This window comes from Rhinatrema bivittatum, chromosome 11 (genome assembly GCF_901001135.1).
Source record: "Rhinatrema bivittatum chromosome 11, aRhiBiv1.1, whole genome shotgun sequence".
Taxonomy (NCBI): Eukaryota; Metazoa; Chordata; class Amphibia; order Gymnophiona; family Rhinatrematidae; genus Rhinatrema; species Rhinatrema bivittatum.
The window spans coordinates 98,309,312-98,327,333 of record NC_042625.1 but is presented as its reverse complement, the minus strand read 5'-3'; the positions used below and the strand labels follow the sequence as shown (position 1 = coordinate 98,327,333).

The 18,022-nt window shown below is 43.8% G+C and overlaps 1 protein-coding gene across 6 annotated transcripts in view; it reads right to left on the bottom strand.

The window, feature by feature from the left end:
- The window catches only part of CSMD2 (CUB and Sushi multiple domains 2), a 653,904-nt gene that overhangs the window by 153,992 nt on the left and 481,890 nt on the right, over positions 1 to 18,022 (bottom strand). For all 6 annotated transcript variants that reach the window (XM_029572110.1, XM_029572106.1, XM_029572107.1 and 3 more), the window contains 4 exons: positions 12,932 to 13,258; positions 4,822 to 5,016; positions 2,964 to 3,102; positions 2,398 to 2,585 (listed from right to left, as the gene is read on the bottom strand). In XM_029572110.1, coding sequence (XP_029427970.1) covers positions 2,398 to 2,585; positions 2,964 to 3,102; positions 4,822 to 5,016; positions 12,932 to 13,258 — 849 coding nt within the window. The remainder of the gene's footprint in view (positions 1 to 2,397; positions 2,586 to 2,963; positions 3,103 to 4,821; positions 5,017 to 12,931; positions 13,259 to 18,022) is intronic.

Sequence of the window (18,022 nt, the reverse complement as noted above, 5' to 3'; positions counted from 1 at the left end):
GGGTAAAGTGAGGCACAGGGAGATAAAAGTGACTTCCCAAGTTTATACCTAGCGAGTCAGAAGCAGAGGGGTCAGGCTGATTCATGGCTCTAATAGTTTCTGGACTACTAATTCAATTCTGTACCAACCCTTTCTCCAGTAATCCCTCTTTACTGAAAATTATATGGCTCTACCACAATGGTACATTTTTGTTTCTCAAGAGTTTAAAATGTACCAGTACAAGAGATAAATTATAGCAAACTATGTTTTGTAAGCCATGAAACAGACGTCAGTGCTTTTGTTTTCTAAAGAGGGAATTTTTTTGTTGCTTCTATAAACAAATTCTTTAAAATGTACAGTACAAGGTGTGCATTGGGTGTCCACGTGTCCTGACTCTGGGGTCTGAAATCAGGAACGGCAGAAAGTGCATGATAGAGGGAAAGATCTATGTGGTGGCCTTACAGTGTGAGACAGACCCGCATCAGTGGCTGGTAAGCAGTTCTGGACAGGCACCGTGGCCTTCTCTAAAACGTCCATCTCTCTGACCTCTGGAAGTCAGTATTTGTGTCTGGCTTACTTCCTTCATGCAGTGAATTCTCTCCCCACAGCCATCCTCTAAGAAGCAGGCTCTAGAAAAGAACTACGGCATTTGAATTTTCTACATCTGTCTTGTATACTGGGAGGAAAGCAATAGCATGGGAAACTCATACAGAGTGATTTAAAAGTAGTCTTTGGACACATTTCCAGCAAAGGAATCACTACTCCCAGAAACCACACTTATCCCATAATTACAAGCTCACTTTCGTTATCTGAGTCATTGAAGGTGGCAACATCCTGCCCTAGTTCAGACTTGGGATATCTGCTTTGTGGGATTTAAGTATTCCTAAAGTCAGATCAAAGTATCCGGAAATGAGTTTGTGAACATTGATCCTTCTACAGATGCCACAAAAGGCCTTTAACTTATACCTGCTTCTAAAGCATCCTACAACGTCTACCCTGACCAACTAGGTTTGATTGCTCCTTTCAGAAGTGCAGGATTTTCCTGAAGGTGTTCCAGAGCCCTCTGGGAGTGGCCCTGAAGCCCCGAAGGTGGAATTTGTTCACTGCTAGCAAAAAGCTAGCAAGAGATCACTGGGGGTAAAGGCTTTTGCTAAGAAACCAGAGGTGAGAAGTCTGTGAATGAAGGTGAGGAAAAATCAGTGGAAGACTTTATACTGGCGACTGGGATCAGTCTGGCAATGCCAGTTTTAACCCATTTGCTTGTGGAGGCACCAAAATACCTTAGTTCCCCTAAACTTCAGAAACCTAGCACTGAAGTCATCAGTACTGGGAAAAGTAGCAGTAACATCTTGCCAATGAAGACTGAATCTGCTCTAGCAATTCTGAAGAAAGATGAGAAGCTTGCATAGGAGAAATTAAGGATAAAAGATGCTGTAAATCAGTGCTCAGATGTACTTGTGGGAGGAGATGACGAGCACACGGCAGACGTTCTGCTGTCTGTGAAAAGCACGGGAGCACACCGTATTGACTTTGACAATTTGGATAACCTAAATCCACCAGGGACCTCTGACAAATACAGAATTCTCTTTCCAAATAAATGTGTTTTTCCAAGTCCCATTAAAAGTGAATATGTGCACAGAGAGAGAAGCGGGTCCCTATGCAGTATCCCAGAGTGAGAGACTATGGGCAGGGCACACTCAGCCGAGGAGGGGAGGGTTCATGCCACAGTCGTGTCCAGGAACACAGCTTCTTGCTCTCTACTCACATGGGAGAGAGTCAGAAACCATGAGACAGAGCTGGAGTTTACCAACGATATCAACGTATTACCTATAAGAGGGAGACAAGTGCTAGTCAGGCCCCAAACATTCAAGCAAATCTCGCTCTCTACAGTAGGACATCTTCCTTTTTCTGCACATCCCCCTAAATATCCTTCAAACTTTGATTGTTTTGGGATAATGTCTCCAAGAGATTTGTTTAACACCCCCCCCAGCCCCCATTAGGCATGAACCACTCCTGCACCAGGGTATGCTGGATACAATCTCAGTCTCTGAAATTGCAATGTCAGTGCTTGCATTGTAGCAGAGAAGCTTTCCTGTGGACGTCACATCAAGGTGTGCCTGGAAGTCCTCCTTAAGCAGGCCAGTGGCTCCCAGTACAGATGGCTCTTGTGTACACTGCAGGGTTGCTATGTGGCACTGGAAATGCAAAAAAGTCCAAGCTGACCAGCCAGAGAAAACCTTAATTTTGTACCCATGGGATGAAAGAAGAAAGCAGAACATGTGCTTTGCTTATTCAGGAACATTATTCCAGCTGTTATTAATAAAGGAAACCAGAAGTTACAATGGAGGAAATTTACAGTAATGACAGTCAGGATCTTGGGACTTCAGGACAGAATAATCCAGCCGATCCCCTACTTACTTTCATACCGGATCTGGAAGCCAATGTCTGAGTGGCTCTTGTCTGTTGAGAAGAGGAGGTAAAGGAAGTTGCTGGTGCTAATCAGGAACTGGGGCACTTGTGTGCCATCGTAGACGCCAATTAATGGGGAGGAGTAGGACCTGCCGTCTCTGACTTCCAGAGTGTCGTAATTTACCTCGCTTTTAAACCTGCAACAGAATCAAAGAGTCAGTGTGCAACAACGGTGGAGCCTTCAGCCCGCAGGACGCCTGCATCAACTCCCCACAGGAATTATGCAGACATAAAATGGACATGAGATCGGGCCCACAGGTTCGCATGATGCGTGCTAAAGTCATCTAAGGCCACCTGGCTTTGGCGTGAAATGACATCATGTCACAACACAGGCGATGATGTCACCCAAGTTAGTGCCAGAACCAATCACTGTGGAGGAGCCCAATCAAAGTCAAGTCTCTCAGTCTGAAGTCAAGTCTCTCAGTCTGAAGTCAAGTCTCTCAGTCTGAAGTACTTACTGCACATTGTCACCGGCTTTTAATCCAAGCAGATCAGGATGCAGAAACAATAGTCACCTGTCGAAAGTGATCTTGATGGGGTATCCTGGTTGTGCCTCTAAGACCCACACGCAGTGAAGGGAGTCCTTGTAGAAGCCAGGCCAGCCTGGCGACAGGATCATCCCACTGGGAGATGTCAGGTGCCCACCGCATGGAGCTGGGAAGAGAGAATAAACCACATCTGTTTCCACATTATATAAAACGGCATTTTCTTTTTAGCCAATCAATTGCACGTGCTGCTGAAACCACTCAAAAGCTGTGGGGAACATATTTGCATCTGCAGCTAAATCAAGGGGTTTGCCAATGGTTGCCCACTGTACCTGCAGAACTGGTGCCCTGTGCCGTAGGGTTACTGCTTCCTCAGCAGTGGCTGCGCGTTTCTGGGAGAGCTTGCTTATTGTAAGCTAAATGAATGAGAAGAACCACCTGACAGAGGTTTACAGTCTGCATTTCCAAGCCTCCCAGGGCTCTCAGCAACTGAGCTGCAGGCTTGCACCCACCATCTGAGAAGTGGAATTGTTGGCTGACAATACAAAAGCTGCAGGGCCTCATTGTTTCTGTGTCACTAAAAGGCTTTTAATAAGATCACACATTTCCCAGCTGAGTGCCGCCAGGAAGGAAGCAGGAAAGTTGCTGCTGTATAACTCAGACTAAGCTTCAGCCTAGCAGGCTGCTTGATTTTAGCATTGCACGAGGAGATTAAAGAAGCAAAGAGCTGATCAGAATGTGTCAGGCCTATGACGTGACTATGGAGGCCGTAGGAAGAGGCAGACGCCTGCTCAGGGAGGCGTGCTGGGGTCAGAGCTGTATGCTGGGCTCACAAATGATAAAAGAATCACGCGCATGCGACGGAGGAGACTATGAACGGGATGACTGGATGCTGGGTGTGCGGGTAGTGCTGGGAGAGGTGGAGGAGATGATTGCAGAACTGCCATCACACTGACGTGCACAGGGAAGAATAGGCATGCAGTGGCAATTGCATCCACAACTTCAATATGGGCCATCATCAGTTCAGGCACTTGCCCATTTGTCCTCCTCGGCATCCTCTCTGTGAGGCACTGAAAGAGCACGTGTTCCACTAGCAGCCACACCTCTCTGACATCAGCCCGTCTTTCCAGGATGGAAGTTAAAGGCGTGGGAAGGGCTCTGAAAGCTGCCCTGGTAGGCAGGCGGCAGGGAAATCCGGGCAGAGCAGCCATCCACAGATGCAATCTCTGCTGCCCCCCAGCCGGTAGAAGGCATTTCATCTAATGCAAACTACCCCCCCTCCCCCCACCTTGATATCATTGCTGCTTCTGATTCTTTTGTTGGAAAATTTAATAAAGACGTGAGTCACGTTTCCACTTTTAGCAGGATACAGTGTGTTCAATGCAATACAAGAAAATGCCATAGATCAATATTGGATTTCCACTGCTATGTAACCACAATAATCAATGATATACCTGCTTCAGCAGCCTGAGGTGTGGTTTTAAATTTTATTTTTATATTTGGGTCTTAAAAAAAAAAAAAAAAAGAAATAGAAATAAAATTGTCCTAATGCCAGCAGGTGCCCCAGTATCAGAAGAAAGCTGTGCTGGCCAGCGCATCAGAAGAGAAGGCACTCCCAACGGCAACAGACTGGCACAGGGGTCCCTAGCAAGGCAGGAAGAAACCCAAACAAGGTAAAGGGCAACTCTGTACTTCTCATGGGTAGAGGGAGCATGAGGCTGGAGCAGAGCAGTACCGCTCACATGCGCTTTGCCAAAGGGGCTGGCGGCTGAACTTAGCAATCCCTGAAACTATTCTTCCAGTTTATTTTCCTGGGCATTTGCTTTTATAATTCTTACTGCGTTGACCACTGCAGGACATGGAGGCCTAAGGGACCGCCAGCAGTTACCTTCACATCTCAGCACTGCACTGCTCCACACCACGTTCCCTTCCTTCAGGATGCAGGTAATGGTCTCCGAGCCGTGCGTCCTGATAAAGCCCTCATCACAGAGGAAAGACACGGAGCTGGCCAGCTGAAGGCTCTCCCCAAACCTCTTGCCGTTGACTGGAACCCCTGGGTCAGGGCACTCGTTGTGTCTGAACGCTGGAGAAGGAAGAAGCATGAAGAGAAGAAACATTATCTGCTGGTACAGGACAGGGCTGGACTGCCCAGCACTTCATTTCCAGCTGAAGGAATCATTTCCATTTTCGTAATCATGCTGAGCTCTGCACAGAATGTAAGACAACGAAACAATTGGATTTTATACCATTCTAGGGTTGCCAGTTTGGTGAAAAGCCTTATCCCAGGGCTGGGTTTACTGCTAGCAGTGCCGTCTGTGGCTGGGTGCTCGGCCTCAGCTGAAACTCCAGGGGTCTATATTCAGGCACTGGCTGGTTAGCAAAGTTACTGGGATAAATGTATCTGCTGAGATATTCAGTGCTGCAACGACAGACACTGCTTGCTGAATATACCCAGCCATGCCAAACAATGTAATGCGGCTTACTTTAAGACTGCTCTTCACTATGTTATATTTGATATTTTAACTTTCTCTCATGCCTGTAATTACTACATCTTTCTTTATTTCATGTGTATTACATAGTATAGATAATGGAAGAGCGGTATATTAAATAAGTTAATTAAAAATAATAGTTCTAAAGTTATCTGGCTTTATTAGTTAGATAATGCTGAAAATCAATGGTCAATGTGGCTAACTTAGCTGGATAGCCAGCTCTGCCCTGCAATGCTCCCACCCCTCCTCCAGTCAGGTTGGATAATTTTTCAGATGGATAAACAGTTATCCAGCTATCTTGTGGCCGGTTAGTATGGCCTGGTTTGTAAATCCCACCATGCCACTGAATATGGGCCTTCCAAATAATTCCCTAAATTTTACTCATATTTCTAGCTTCCAGACTCTATTTCTAGATTCAGAGCAAATCCGAACAGTACAGCACAATTGTGAGGTATATAATGGAACCCTGCAGGATGACATGCAAGTTGAACTACATAATTCAGCACTAGAATGTTATTCTACAGGGAATCATGCAACTCTGAAGAGTATAATGTTACTCTGAATAGCATCATGGAGTTCACATCATGGATCTCTTTGTAGAATATGATGTTACCCCTCAGCATAATAATGTTACTCTGGAGAGCATCATGGAGCTCCACATCATGTGCCACTTTGCAGAATATGATGTCACTCCTCAGCATAATAATGTTACTCTGAATAGCATCATGGAGCTCCACATCATGTGCCACTTTGCAGAATATGATGTCACTCCTCAGCATAATAATGTTACTCTGAAGAGCATCATGGAGTTCACATCATGTGTCACTTTGCAGAATATGATGTCACTCCTCAGCATAATAATGTTACTCTGGAGAGCATCATGGAGCTCCATATCATGTGTTTCTTTGTAGAATATGATGTTACTCCTCAGCATAATGTTACTCTGAAGAGCATCATGGAGTTCACATCATGTGTCACTTTGCAGAATATGATGTCACTCCTCAGCATAATAATGTTACTCTGGAGAGCATCATGGAGCTCCACATCATGTGTTTCTTTGTAGAATATGATGTTACTCCTCAGCATAATGTTACTCTGAAGAGCATCATGGAGTTCACATCATGTGTCACTTTGCAGAATATGATGTCACTCCTCAGCATAATAATGTTACTCTGAAGAGCATCATGGAGTTCACATCATCTGTCACTTTGCAGAATATGATGTCACTCCTCAACATAATAATGTTACTCTGAAGAGTATCATGGAGTTCACATCATGTGTCACTTTGCAGAATATGATGTCACTCCTCAGCATAATAATGTTACTCTGAAGAGTATCATGGAGTTCACATCATCTGTCACTTTGCAGAATATGATGTCATTCCTCAGCATAATAATGTTACTCTGAAGAGTATCATAGAGTTCACATCATCTGTCACTTTGCAGAATATGATGTCACTCCTCAGGGTATAATGTTACTCTGAATAGTATCATAGAGTTCATATCATGTGTCACTTTGCAGAATATGTTGTTACTACTCAGCATAATAATATTACTCTGAAGAGCATCATGGAGTTCATATCATGTGTCACTTTGCCGAATTTGATGTTACTCCTCAGGGTATAATGTTATTCTGTAGAGTATCATGCAGTTCCGCAAGGTCTGGTAAGAACATAATGCTATACTGAATCAGACCAAAGGTCCAGCAAGCCCAACATCCTGCCTCTGACAGTGACCAATCCAGGTCACAAGTTACTGGCAGGATCCCAAAGAATAGATACAATCTTTTTTGCTGAAAACGCAGGGTAAGCAATAGCTGTCCCAAGTCTATATGATACACTTTTCCTTCAGGAACTTGTCTGAACACTTTTTAAACCCAACTACACTAACTACCTTAAACATATCCTCTGACAACAAATTCCAGTTTAATTGTGTGCCAAGTGAAAAAAATACTTTCTCTGATTTGTTTTAAATGTGCTACCTATTAACTTCATGGAGCATCCCCTAGTTGTAGTACTATTAGAAAGGGTGAATAACCTGTTCCACCTCACTCAATATTTTATAGACCTCTATCATATTACCTCTCAGCTGTCTTTTCTCCAGGCTGCAGTACCCTAACTTCTTCAGCCTTTCCTCATAGGCGAATCGTTCCATCCCCTTTATCACTTTGGTTGTCCTTCTCTGTACCTTTTTTAGTTCCACTACTGTACTGGTGACCAGAACTGCACCCAATATTGAAGGTGCAGTGATAGTATGGATTTATAGGGAGGTATTATGATATTCTCTGTTTTATTTTCCATTCCTTTAACATTCTAACTTTGTTTTCTTTTTGACTGCTGCCATGCACTGGGCTGATGATTTCAAAGTATTGTGCAAAATGATTCCAAGATGTTTTTTTCCTGGTTAGTGACACCTAATGTGGAACCCAGCATCATGTAACTATGGTTTGGATTAATTTTACCTATGTGGATCACGTTGCATTTATCTACATTAAATTTCATCTGACATTTGGCCATCCAATCCCCGCATCTTGCAAGGTCCTCTTGCAATTTATTATAATCAGCTCATGATCTAACAATTGAATAATTTTGCATCATCTGTGAATCTGATCACATCACTCTTCACTCCCTTTTCCAGATCATTTATAAATATATTAGAAAGCACCTATGCCATTACAGATCCCTAGGGCACATCTGCACTGAGAGGAATGACTATTCTGTCCTTTAGCCAGTTACTGATCCACAATAGGAAACTGTCTCCAATCCCATAACTTTTTAATTTCCTGATCAGCTTCTTATGAAGGACTTCATCAAATGTCTTTCCAGATATACTATCAACCCACTCACCCTTGTTGTTAACCCCTTCAAAAAAAAAAATCTAACAGATTTGTAAGGCAAGATTTCCCTTGGTTAAGCCCACGTTGGCGCTGTCACAGATGGCCAGTAATTTTGTTCTTTAGCATAGCTTCTATAGTTTTGCCTGGCTCCAATATCAGGCTCACTGGTTTGTTTTCTGGATTACCCTGGGGTCCTTTTAAAAGATGGGCATTAGCACTGATCATCCTCCAATCCTCAGGTATCACAGCTGATTTGAATGTGAAATTAGAGATTTCTAGTAATAAGTCAGCAATTTCATTTTTTAGTTCTTTCATAGTTCTGGGGCGTATATTTTTTAGTTTATCAATTTCCTCTATTATATTCTCCCTGTTCCTCTGAATCATTGACCTCATACAATTTTTCCAGTCTAGATACTATATCTCCCTAACACCCTCCTCAGTAAAGCTGAAGCAAAGAATTGATTTGGTTTTTCTTCTATGGTTTTGACTTCCCTGATTGATCATCTAATGGTCTAACCAGCCCGCTCACAGGCTTCTTGCTTTGAATATACTTGAAAAAACTTTTTATTTTGAGATTTTTTTTTTTGCTTCTCTGGCAAGTTTCTTTTCAATTTGTCTTTTGGCATCCTTTATTATTTATATCAAACTTGCTAGTGCTTATGCTTATTCCTATTTTCTTCATTTGCATACAAATTCCAATTTTTGAAAGATGTCCTATTAGCTTTAATAGCCTCTTTCACCATTTAACCATACAGGCATCAATCTACTTTGACCATTACTAATTCATGGAACACATTTGGTCTGGGCTTCCAAGATAAGATAAATCTACATCAAAATGGTCACAATTTGAGACCACTGCCTCCACCGAGGTGGAAACTATTGTTCGGAAGATCAACCCAGCGGCATATCCACTTGACCCCATTCCAACGAAAACCCACAAACTAATCCCGAACTGCCTAGCAAAACCCATCGCGGACATCATCAACCTTTCCCTCGAACAAGGTCTCCTCCCAGATTCCCTTAAAAGCGCCGTGGTTAAACCTATCCTAAAGAAACCTCAACTGGATCCGACCATCCTGTACAACTACCGATCCTTCTCTAACCTACCTTTCCTGGCCAAGGTCATCGAGAAAATAGTTAACCACCAACTTTCAGAATTCCTAGAAAACCAAAATATACTTGTTCCAGCTCAACATGGTTTCAAGAAATTTCACAGCACTGAATCACTTCAACTCACCCTCACAGATACAATACTGCGAGGGTTTGACAAAGGCACTTCCTTCCTCCTAATACTTCTTGACATTTCTGTCAACCATGAGATCTTAAGTCACAGACTAAGAGAAATTGGTCTCAATGGCACCATCCATGTTCAATCATTCCTCTCTAACATATCCTTTAAGGTAACCTACAACATTAGAACTAATACCCCTTTCACAGGGCCCCTCCCACAAGGCTCATCCCTATCCCTACCCTCTTCAATGTTTATATGCTACCATTATGCAACTATTTAGACAAAGGAGGCCTTTCCTATTTCCTATACGCCGATGATGTACAGATTCTGTTTCCCATCATAGATAGCATCAATAATACACTAAGCCGATGGGAAACATACCTTACTGATATAAAATGCATCCTCACCCAAATGGCACTCACGCTCAACCAGAGCAAAACGGAAATTCTTCACCTTTCCAGAAAAACTTCAACACCCCCCACTGACCCTACAACACCGCTCAAATACAATCGCTCACAACAGTTAGAGACCTTGGAGTCACCTTGGACAAGGAATTAAATTTTAAATATCATATCAACACACTGATAAAAGAAGGTTTCTACAAACTACAAATCCTTACGAAACTCCAACCCCTGCTACATCCTCCAGACTATACTACAATCCCTCCTCTTCGCCAAGTTAGATTACTGCAACACCCTCCTAATAGGCCTGCCCGCTGCCACCCTCAAGCCCCTCCAGCTCCTTCAGAATGCAGCCGCAAGATCACTAACAAATAGCAAAAAAACAGACCACATCACGCCCCTACTCAAACAACTCCACTGGCTTCCCATCCCATTCAGATCTCAATATAAGGATCCTCATGCTGATCCACAAAGCAATCCACAATGACAAGGCCAGATGGTTACAAGGACCACTGCACCCCTACAACCCTTCAAGGAACCTCCACTCAACCAACACAGGTTTACTAACAACTCCCTCCATTAAGGAAATTCATCGAGTCTCCACAAGAGACGCGCTACATCAATAGCAGGCCCCCACAACTGGAACAACCTCCCGGCTCCTCTCAGAACTGACCCCTCTACACCTTCCTTCAGAAAGAATCTAAAAACTTGGCTCTTTAGGAAAGCATTCCCTCCAGACAATTAATCCCCCGCTCCCTGTCCCCCCTCCCTCCCACCCAACTCCCCCCCGCCACACTTTTGGTTACCCTCCCTTGGCACAGCCAGTTCCCTCCCCCCCCCCCCCCCGCCATTGTACATAGTAAGTTCAATTCAGAACATATTTACTGTTAGTATAGTTATTGTTTATTTATTTATTTAATTTATTTATTTGTTGATTTTTATATCCCGACATTCGTCGGAACATCCTGCCGGTTTACATTGCAACAAATTAACAAGAGAGTGAAATACAATAAACAGGGATGGGGAAGGGGGGAGCAGCAATGAAGGAGGAGAGAGGACAGCAGTAGGAAAGATAGGGAAAGAGAGAAATTTGATAGGAACATTTGAAGAGAATAAATTAACAATAGACAATGTATGCACAGGTGGGCTGGTAGGTACCAGACCAGTGATGGCAGTGAAAGGGAGAGGTGGGGGGGGGGGGGGGGGAGGGGAGAAGGAGAGACAGACAGGGTAGGATAAGCTTAGAGTGGAGGAGGGGAACGTATAACACAGTATTTAGGAGTCTTTGTTTCATTATGTAAAACAAATTTCATTATTTTTACTCGGTTAATCTGTTATAATGTATCATGTCACCAAAAGGCCTGCCTTTTAGACATCCTGTTGTATGTAAACCGGTGTGATATTTTGCATTGAATATCAGTATAGAAAAACAAATAAATAAATAAATAAGTATTTTTAAATAGCATCCATGCTACATGTGAACTTTTAACCTTTGTAATTGCTGCTTTTAATTTTTTTTCTAATTTCCTCATTTTATTATAGTCTCCCTTTTTAAAGTTAAATGCTACTGCAGTAGTTTCCCTTAATATTCACCCTTCAGTGATTGTATTACATTTGATTATGTTATTATCACTGTTCCCAAGCAGCCACATCACTGTTACCTTACCAAGATCCTGCATCGCATTGAATATTAAATCCAGAGTAGTGCCTCTACTTGGTTTCAGGACCAGTTGCTTCATGAAGGAGTCATTTATGGCATCTAAAAACTTTACTTCCCTAGTCCGGCCCAATGAGATATTTACCCATTCAATACTGGGGTAACTGAAATCTCCAATTATTGTTGTGTTGCTTAATTTGTTAAATTTTCTAACTCCTGTCTGTCTTTTTGTCCTGGCCAGGTAGATGATAGTATACTCTCACTGCTATACTTCTCCCCATCACATATGGAATTTCCACCCATAAAGATTAATATTGCATTTTGTCTCCTGCAAGACTTTTTTCCTGTTTGACTCTATGCTATCTTTAACATATAGCACCACCCCTCCATCAATTTGACTTGGCCTATCAATTCGATATAATTTGTTCCATAATCACATTCTTCCATTAGTTTTCCTTCTTTCAGCAAGACTCTAAGATGCCTATTATGTCTACATCTTTGTTCAGTGAAATACATTCCAACTCTCCAATCCTAATTTTTAGACTTCTGGCATTTGCATACAGACAATTCAAAAGTATGTTTTAAAATCATATTCATAACCTGCTTAGCCATTGAAGTGGGTCATTTGGAGTTATTTATCTCTAAGTGCTCTTTATTTAAATACACCTGGGCTACTCCTGCCTCTCTATCAGGATAGTGTAACTTCTTCGTTATACCACTATGCTTTGAAGATACCTTACAGCTTTCCCCATTATTTAGTTTAAAAGCTGCTCTGTCTCCTCTTTAAACGTTAGTGCCAACAGCCACATTCCATCCTGGTTAAGGCGGAGCCCATTCTTTCAGAATAGGCCCCCTCTTCCCCCAGATACTGTCCAGTTCCTCCTTGTACCTGCACCTCAGTCTTGCACTGAGATTACGGAGGTCTGCTTACCTCGGGGATCCTGCATGTGGAATAAGAAACATTTCTGAGAATGCTACCCTGGAGATAGATTTGCAAACTACCTATAAGCCTAATTTGGCTTCCAGAACCTCCCTCCCATACCTATGTCATTGGTGTCCACATGTAGCATGACAGTCAACCTCTTCTTAGCACTGTCTAAAATCCTGCCAACCAAGCACCCAGCTAGCCGTCCATCTTCCTAATGATTCAATCACCAACTGCAATGGCCACCCCAACTCTTCCCTCCTGGGCACATAGCCCTGGGGGCACATACTTGGTACGAGGGGATATTGCATGTTACAGAGTATAGTGTTATTCCTCAGAGTACCAGATGCCTCTGTAGATGATGTGCATCTGCAAGATATAGTCAGTGAAATGGGAAGCAATAGTGATTCGATTGCTGTGCAGTTCCATACTTGTGAATTTTTGTGCCATACACACTTACTTGTAAAAGTGATATTGAAGCCCCTTTTCTCTGTGGAGTGGTCGGTCTGAAATTCCAGCCTAGCCACGTGGCCACTGCTGGTCAGAGAAGATGGGACCTGGTTCCCTGAGAAAGTGCCCAAAACCGGTGACTCCGCGGTCCCTCCGTCCTTCACTGCCAGGAAATCAAATTGCGGCTCCACATCAAAGTCATTGAAAGCTAAATGGATGCGGCTTTCGGGTCTGGCTATGATTATCCAGACACAGTGCAAGTGGTTGCCATACTCCTCAGGGTAATTGGGTGATAGAACAGTGCCAGATGGTGTAGTAAAGTTGAAAAAACAAGAAACTGTAAATAAAGAAAAACACAGAGAGATATAGAGCAGTTCCCGGAGCTCATCCTCTAACCATAAACAAACACACTCAGCTTTTGCGCAATGCATGACTGATGCCATGATTAATCTTTGCTTCCATCACACAGATCAATGCTCAGAGCACTGCTGTAGTCAAACAAGGCTCCGAAGGCATGGGGGATGGGCAAAGAACAGCACCCCTTCCAATCTTCTGCGCAATAGGATTCAGGGTTTCTCAAGCTGGCCCTGGCGTACCCCCTGGCCGGTCTGATTTTCGGCAGATCTACACTGAACATACATGAGACAGATTAGTCTGCATTGCCTCTCCTGCATGCAAATCTATCTCACATACATTCACTATGGCTGATCAGGGCCAGATTTAAGATTTTGGCACTCACAGGCAGGACTGGAGCAGGGGTGGGGGATTCCCCTGGAGATTGGAGAGTAGGGGTGAGGTAGGGGAATTCCTCCAGAGAGTGGGGGCTTCCAGACTGCCACAGCAGCATCCTTTTGAAACGATCCTGCACACGACAGTGAAACAAATGGGAGCAGCTGCTCTTCATTCCAGGGATCTGGTGACACCGTAGGCGAAAAAAGGGCCTAGTGGATTTCTGGAAAATCAGACTGGCTAGGTGGTACCTCAGGAGACCAGTTTGAGAAACAAATGGCTACCGCAGAATACTCCTGGAAAGGTACATCCTATGGCAGGTGCACGCTACCTTTGTTCATCGGGGACTCAGTTCTGCAAAATCCCTGAGCCCCTTGAAGGGCTGCATATCTGGATTCAGCATAGGACTTTACACGTGGGCCCACACGGGAACTCTTTTCATTACATTCTGCTGAGGTTTACTTCTGTGTGTAATGCTTTTTTTCCCCCTTATCTCCAGATTTTGTAGAACATAAGTCCCTGACATGTACTGGAGTGCAACAAATGGACTGCACAGACAGCATCTCCCGCAGACCACCCGGCAGTTGAGCCAAAATGTGCCTGTGACGTCGCAGTCATCCCTACACATTTATGGGACGCAAGCGCAGAACAAGAAAACCAACAGGAGCCACAATGCACAACCATAAACCCTTCCTCTCTCTTTTCCTATCAAACTAACGGATTGTGGTAAGCTGCGATAGGAGAGAAATGACTGAAATAAAAATGACATGCAAGAAATAGGTAAGCTAATCAGCCTCTAAATATGTGACATTATTCCTTGGGATGCCTATAGCTTTTTAAAATCTTAGGGATTTCATTTTGTCTTTCTGAAAGCCCATCAGCCTCAGGAACACACTGTTCAGTTCGATTCAGATCCTGCTGGGCTGTAGCTGGGACAACCCTGAGAGAGTTGTGCTTCAGGCTGGGGCTGATTCACTAATTGGTGATTTCTACGAGTCTCCCTGCTCTGCATCTTCTGTTATTTGCAACTTCACCTTGCGATCCCACACTAATAGCTGAAGACTCAAAAATGCAGGTCCCAACATTTAATGCTAATTAGTGACAGGAAGAATTCAGAAAGAAAATGGATTTAATTGGGCATTTATACAATTCTTTGGTCTCTGGTAGCATCTACTCCCAATTATACTGCTTCATGGGCCCCCTTTAACCTTGAAGTCCAACCCACCAGACAATCTAAGAGACATTACAGACCATTAACTAAGAACTGGTGAGTACAAGCCACTGAAAGAGAACCACAGCTGCATTTTAATTCAGGATGAGGGATATAGGTGCATCTGGCATGATTCTGCTGGGCATTTTAAGTTTATTGTATTTTATCAGGGGGGCAGTTTTGCTCTTTGATAAGCTGAGCTATTGAGGTTGTATAAATCGCAAAACTGAATCTTTGCATCGGACCTTCCCAAAGGCTGAAGGGTTTGGGATTTTGAAACTTGTAACTGCTCTTACAACTTGGTGACATCTGGAGGGCAGTTCGTAAGTGCCACATTGTGGTTATCTTGTACCTGTGGACTGTACATTCATTTTGAAGCATGTACTTTACATTTGAAAACTATCTGCACATCTATACAGCAAGAAAGAGTTAAGCATGCAAATGCAGAGCTCTCCTCAACCCTGCCTCAGAAACTTAATTCTGTGGGTAAAGCACTGTTTTACATTCTGAAATGGCTTGGAAAAATGACCCTTTCTATAGGAAGCCTAGGAACCCCAAAAGTGAAAAAGAATAAGAATGCAAGCAAGGATTTCACTTACATAAACAATGCGAGCCCCTTCTAAGGAATTATATTTAGTGCTTTGCTTGACATGAGCTCATATAAATAGGCACTACAGACTGCACCATTTGATTGAGAGTCTTATGTCCTTAACTGAAAACGTGCCGTATTGTTTATAATCATCGGTACAGGATAAAACCTCTTACTGAGAGTCTCAAATATGGTTTTTGCATATGCTTTCATATGCAATTAAAAATCATAGCAAAGTTTTATAAAAATTAAATACTTATTTTTTAAACTCCAGATAGATAGATTCAGCCATAGACTACTTGCAAGAGTCTTTTTAAATCTACAGGAACCGGTTATTTACAACCCACTGTCTCCTAGGTTATCCAGATCACCCAATGCTGCATTTCGATTTTATATATCTTTGTTAGGGCTCCATGGAATGTGCGGCAATGGACAAAAGCTTATTGAGTCTACATCCAATCCTGGAGCAGAAAACAGAACAATTGGATAGCATTGTGTAATTACAAGAGACAAAAGATGCATAAAGCCATAAACAACGTACATTGTTTCAGGAGAAGTAGTATTTAGTTAAAGAATAAGGTAATATGATTTGTAAAGTGCAGAACTTACTTATATTATGTAAAGCATAGGATTGATGCTGTTCCCGTGGCACTCCTGGCTGGAAAAAACAGCCGTTGTCAGACGCTATTTTAAAAGAACAAGGGCTAGATTTTAAAAGCCCTGCGCAGGTAAATCCTCCCAGATTTACCCGCGCAGAGCACTTGCGTGCTGGTGCGCCTATTTTGCATAGGCCGCCGGCGCGCGCAAAGCCCCGGGACGAGTGTAAGTCCCGGGGCTTCGTAAAAGGGGCGGGAGGGGGCGTGTCCGCAGGTCAGGGGGCGTGGCGACGGTTCGGGGGCGGGCCGGGAGGGCGGTCCCGAGTCCCCTGGCACTGCGGCCTGTGCCAGGGATGCGAGGCAGCGCGAGCAAGTTACGCCTGCTTCAAGCAGGCGTAACTTGCCCAACAAAGGTGGGGGGGGGGGATTTAGGTAGGGCCGGGGGGTGGGTTAGGTAGGGGAAGGTGGGGGGACGTGGAAGGAAAGTTCCCTCCAGAGCGGCCTCGGAGGGAAGTGAGGCAGGCTGCGCGGCTCGGCGCGCGCAGGCTGCCGATTTTGCGCAGCCTTGCACGCACCGACCCCGGATTTTATAAGATACGCGCGGCTACGCGCGTATCTTATAAAATCCGGTGTACTTTTTAAAGATCTACCTCCAAGTGCGGGAAGAGAACCTGTCAATCATGAATTGAGTTCTGTTGAACAATCAAAACAAAAAAGCTGAAGCATTAATGAAAGTGCCATTCTAATTTTTCATTTAGTCCATGGTGTGCCATTGAGTCCATATAAAAAATCCAAAATTGTTCACAATTATTTCAAAAAACTTTGATGTCACCATCCCAGACAGGGACTTGAACTTATTCCAAGAAAGTCCATTGAAAATCTACAACAGAATGACCCATTTTAATGCAATGCACTACACACAGAGCACATAAATCCTGAGTGTTAATCCGGCTCCTATGTTCTATGAGATGGGTTCAAATCTTCTTGGTGGTTTGACCTATGTAGATGAATAAGCAAGGACAAAGAAGCAGATAAACCACACATTGAGAATTGCAATCTGTGGGGTTGACACGAACATCTTTTCTACCTGTAAGAGGATGTTTCCATTCTGTGCTGGATAAAGTGGTGGGACACATGTCACAAGAATCACAAGAAAGATGGCCGGAAATGTGAGTGCTTGACGATGCTGAGATCCAAGGCATGGAGGACATAACATACGGGTCGATACAGTAAAGTCCCCGGGAGAGCGGGTGAACACCCGCTCTCCTGTGCGCGCAATTCTGTATTTAAATGAGGTCCGGCGGTAAAAACAGGCAAAAGGAGGCACTAGGGACACTAGCGTGTCCCTAGCGCCTCCTTTTGGACTGGAGTGGCAGCTGTCAGCGGGTTTGACAGCCGACGCTCAATTTTGCCGGCGTCGGTTCTCGAGCCCGCTGACAGCCATGGGCTCAGAAACTGAACGCCTGTAAAATTGAGCGTCCAGTTTTCGACCCGACAGCAGCGGGCTGACTTCAAAATTTTTTTTTTTTACTTTTTTTACCCTTCGGGACCTCCGACTTAATATCGCCATGATATTAAGTTGGAGGGTGCACAGAAAAGCAGTTTTTACTGCTTTTCTGTGCACTTTCCCGGTGCCCGAAGAAATTAGCGCCTACCTTTGGGTAGGCGCTAATTTCTGAAAGCAAAATGTGTGGCTTGGCTGCACATTTTGATTTCTGAATCTCGCGGGAATACCTAATAGGGCCATCAACATGCATTTGCATGTTGCGGGCGCTATTAGGTTCGGGGGATTAGACACGCGTTTTCGGCCCTTACTGAATAAGGGGTAACGCTAGCACGTGGAAAACGTGCGTCCAATGGCGGGTTAACAGTGCTCGCCATCGGACCGCACTGTACTGTATCGGCCCGACAGTCTCTAACATTTTTGCCACATCTATAATAAAAAAGCGGAGGGTTGTCGAATACAGGGTGCTGTTG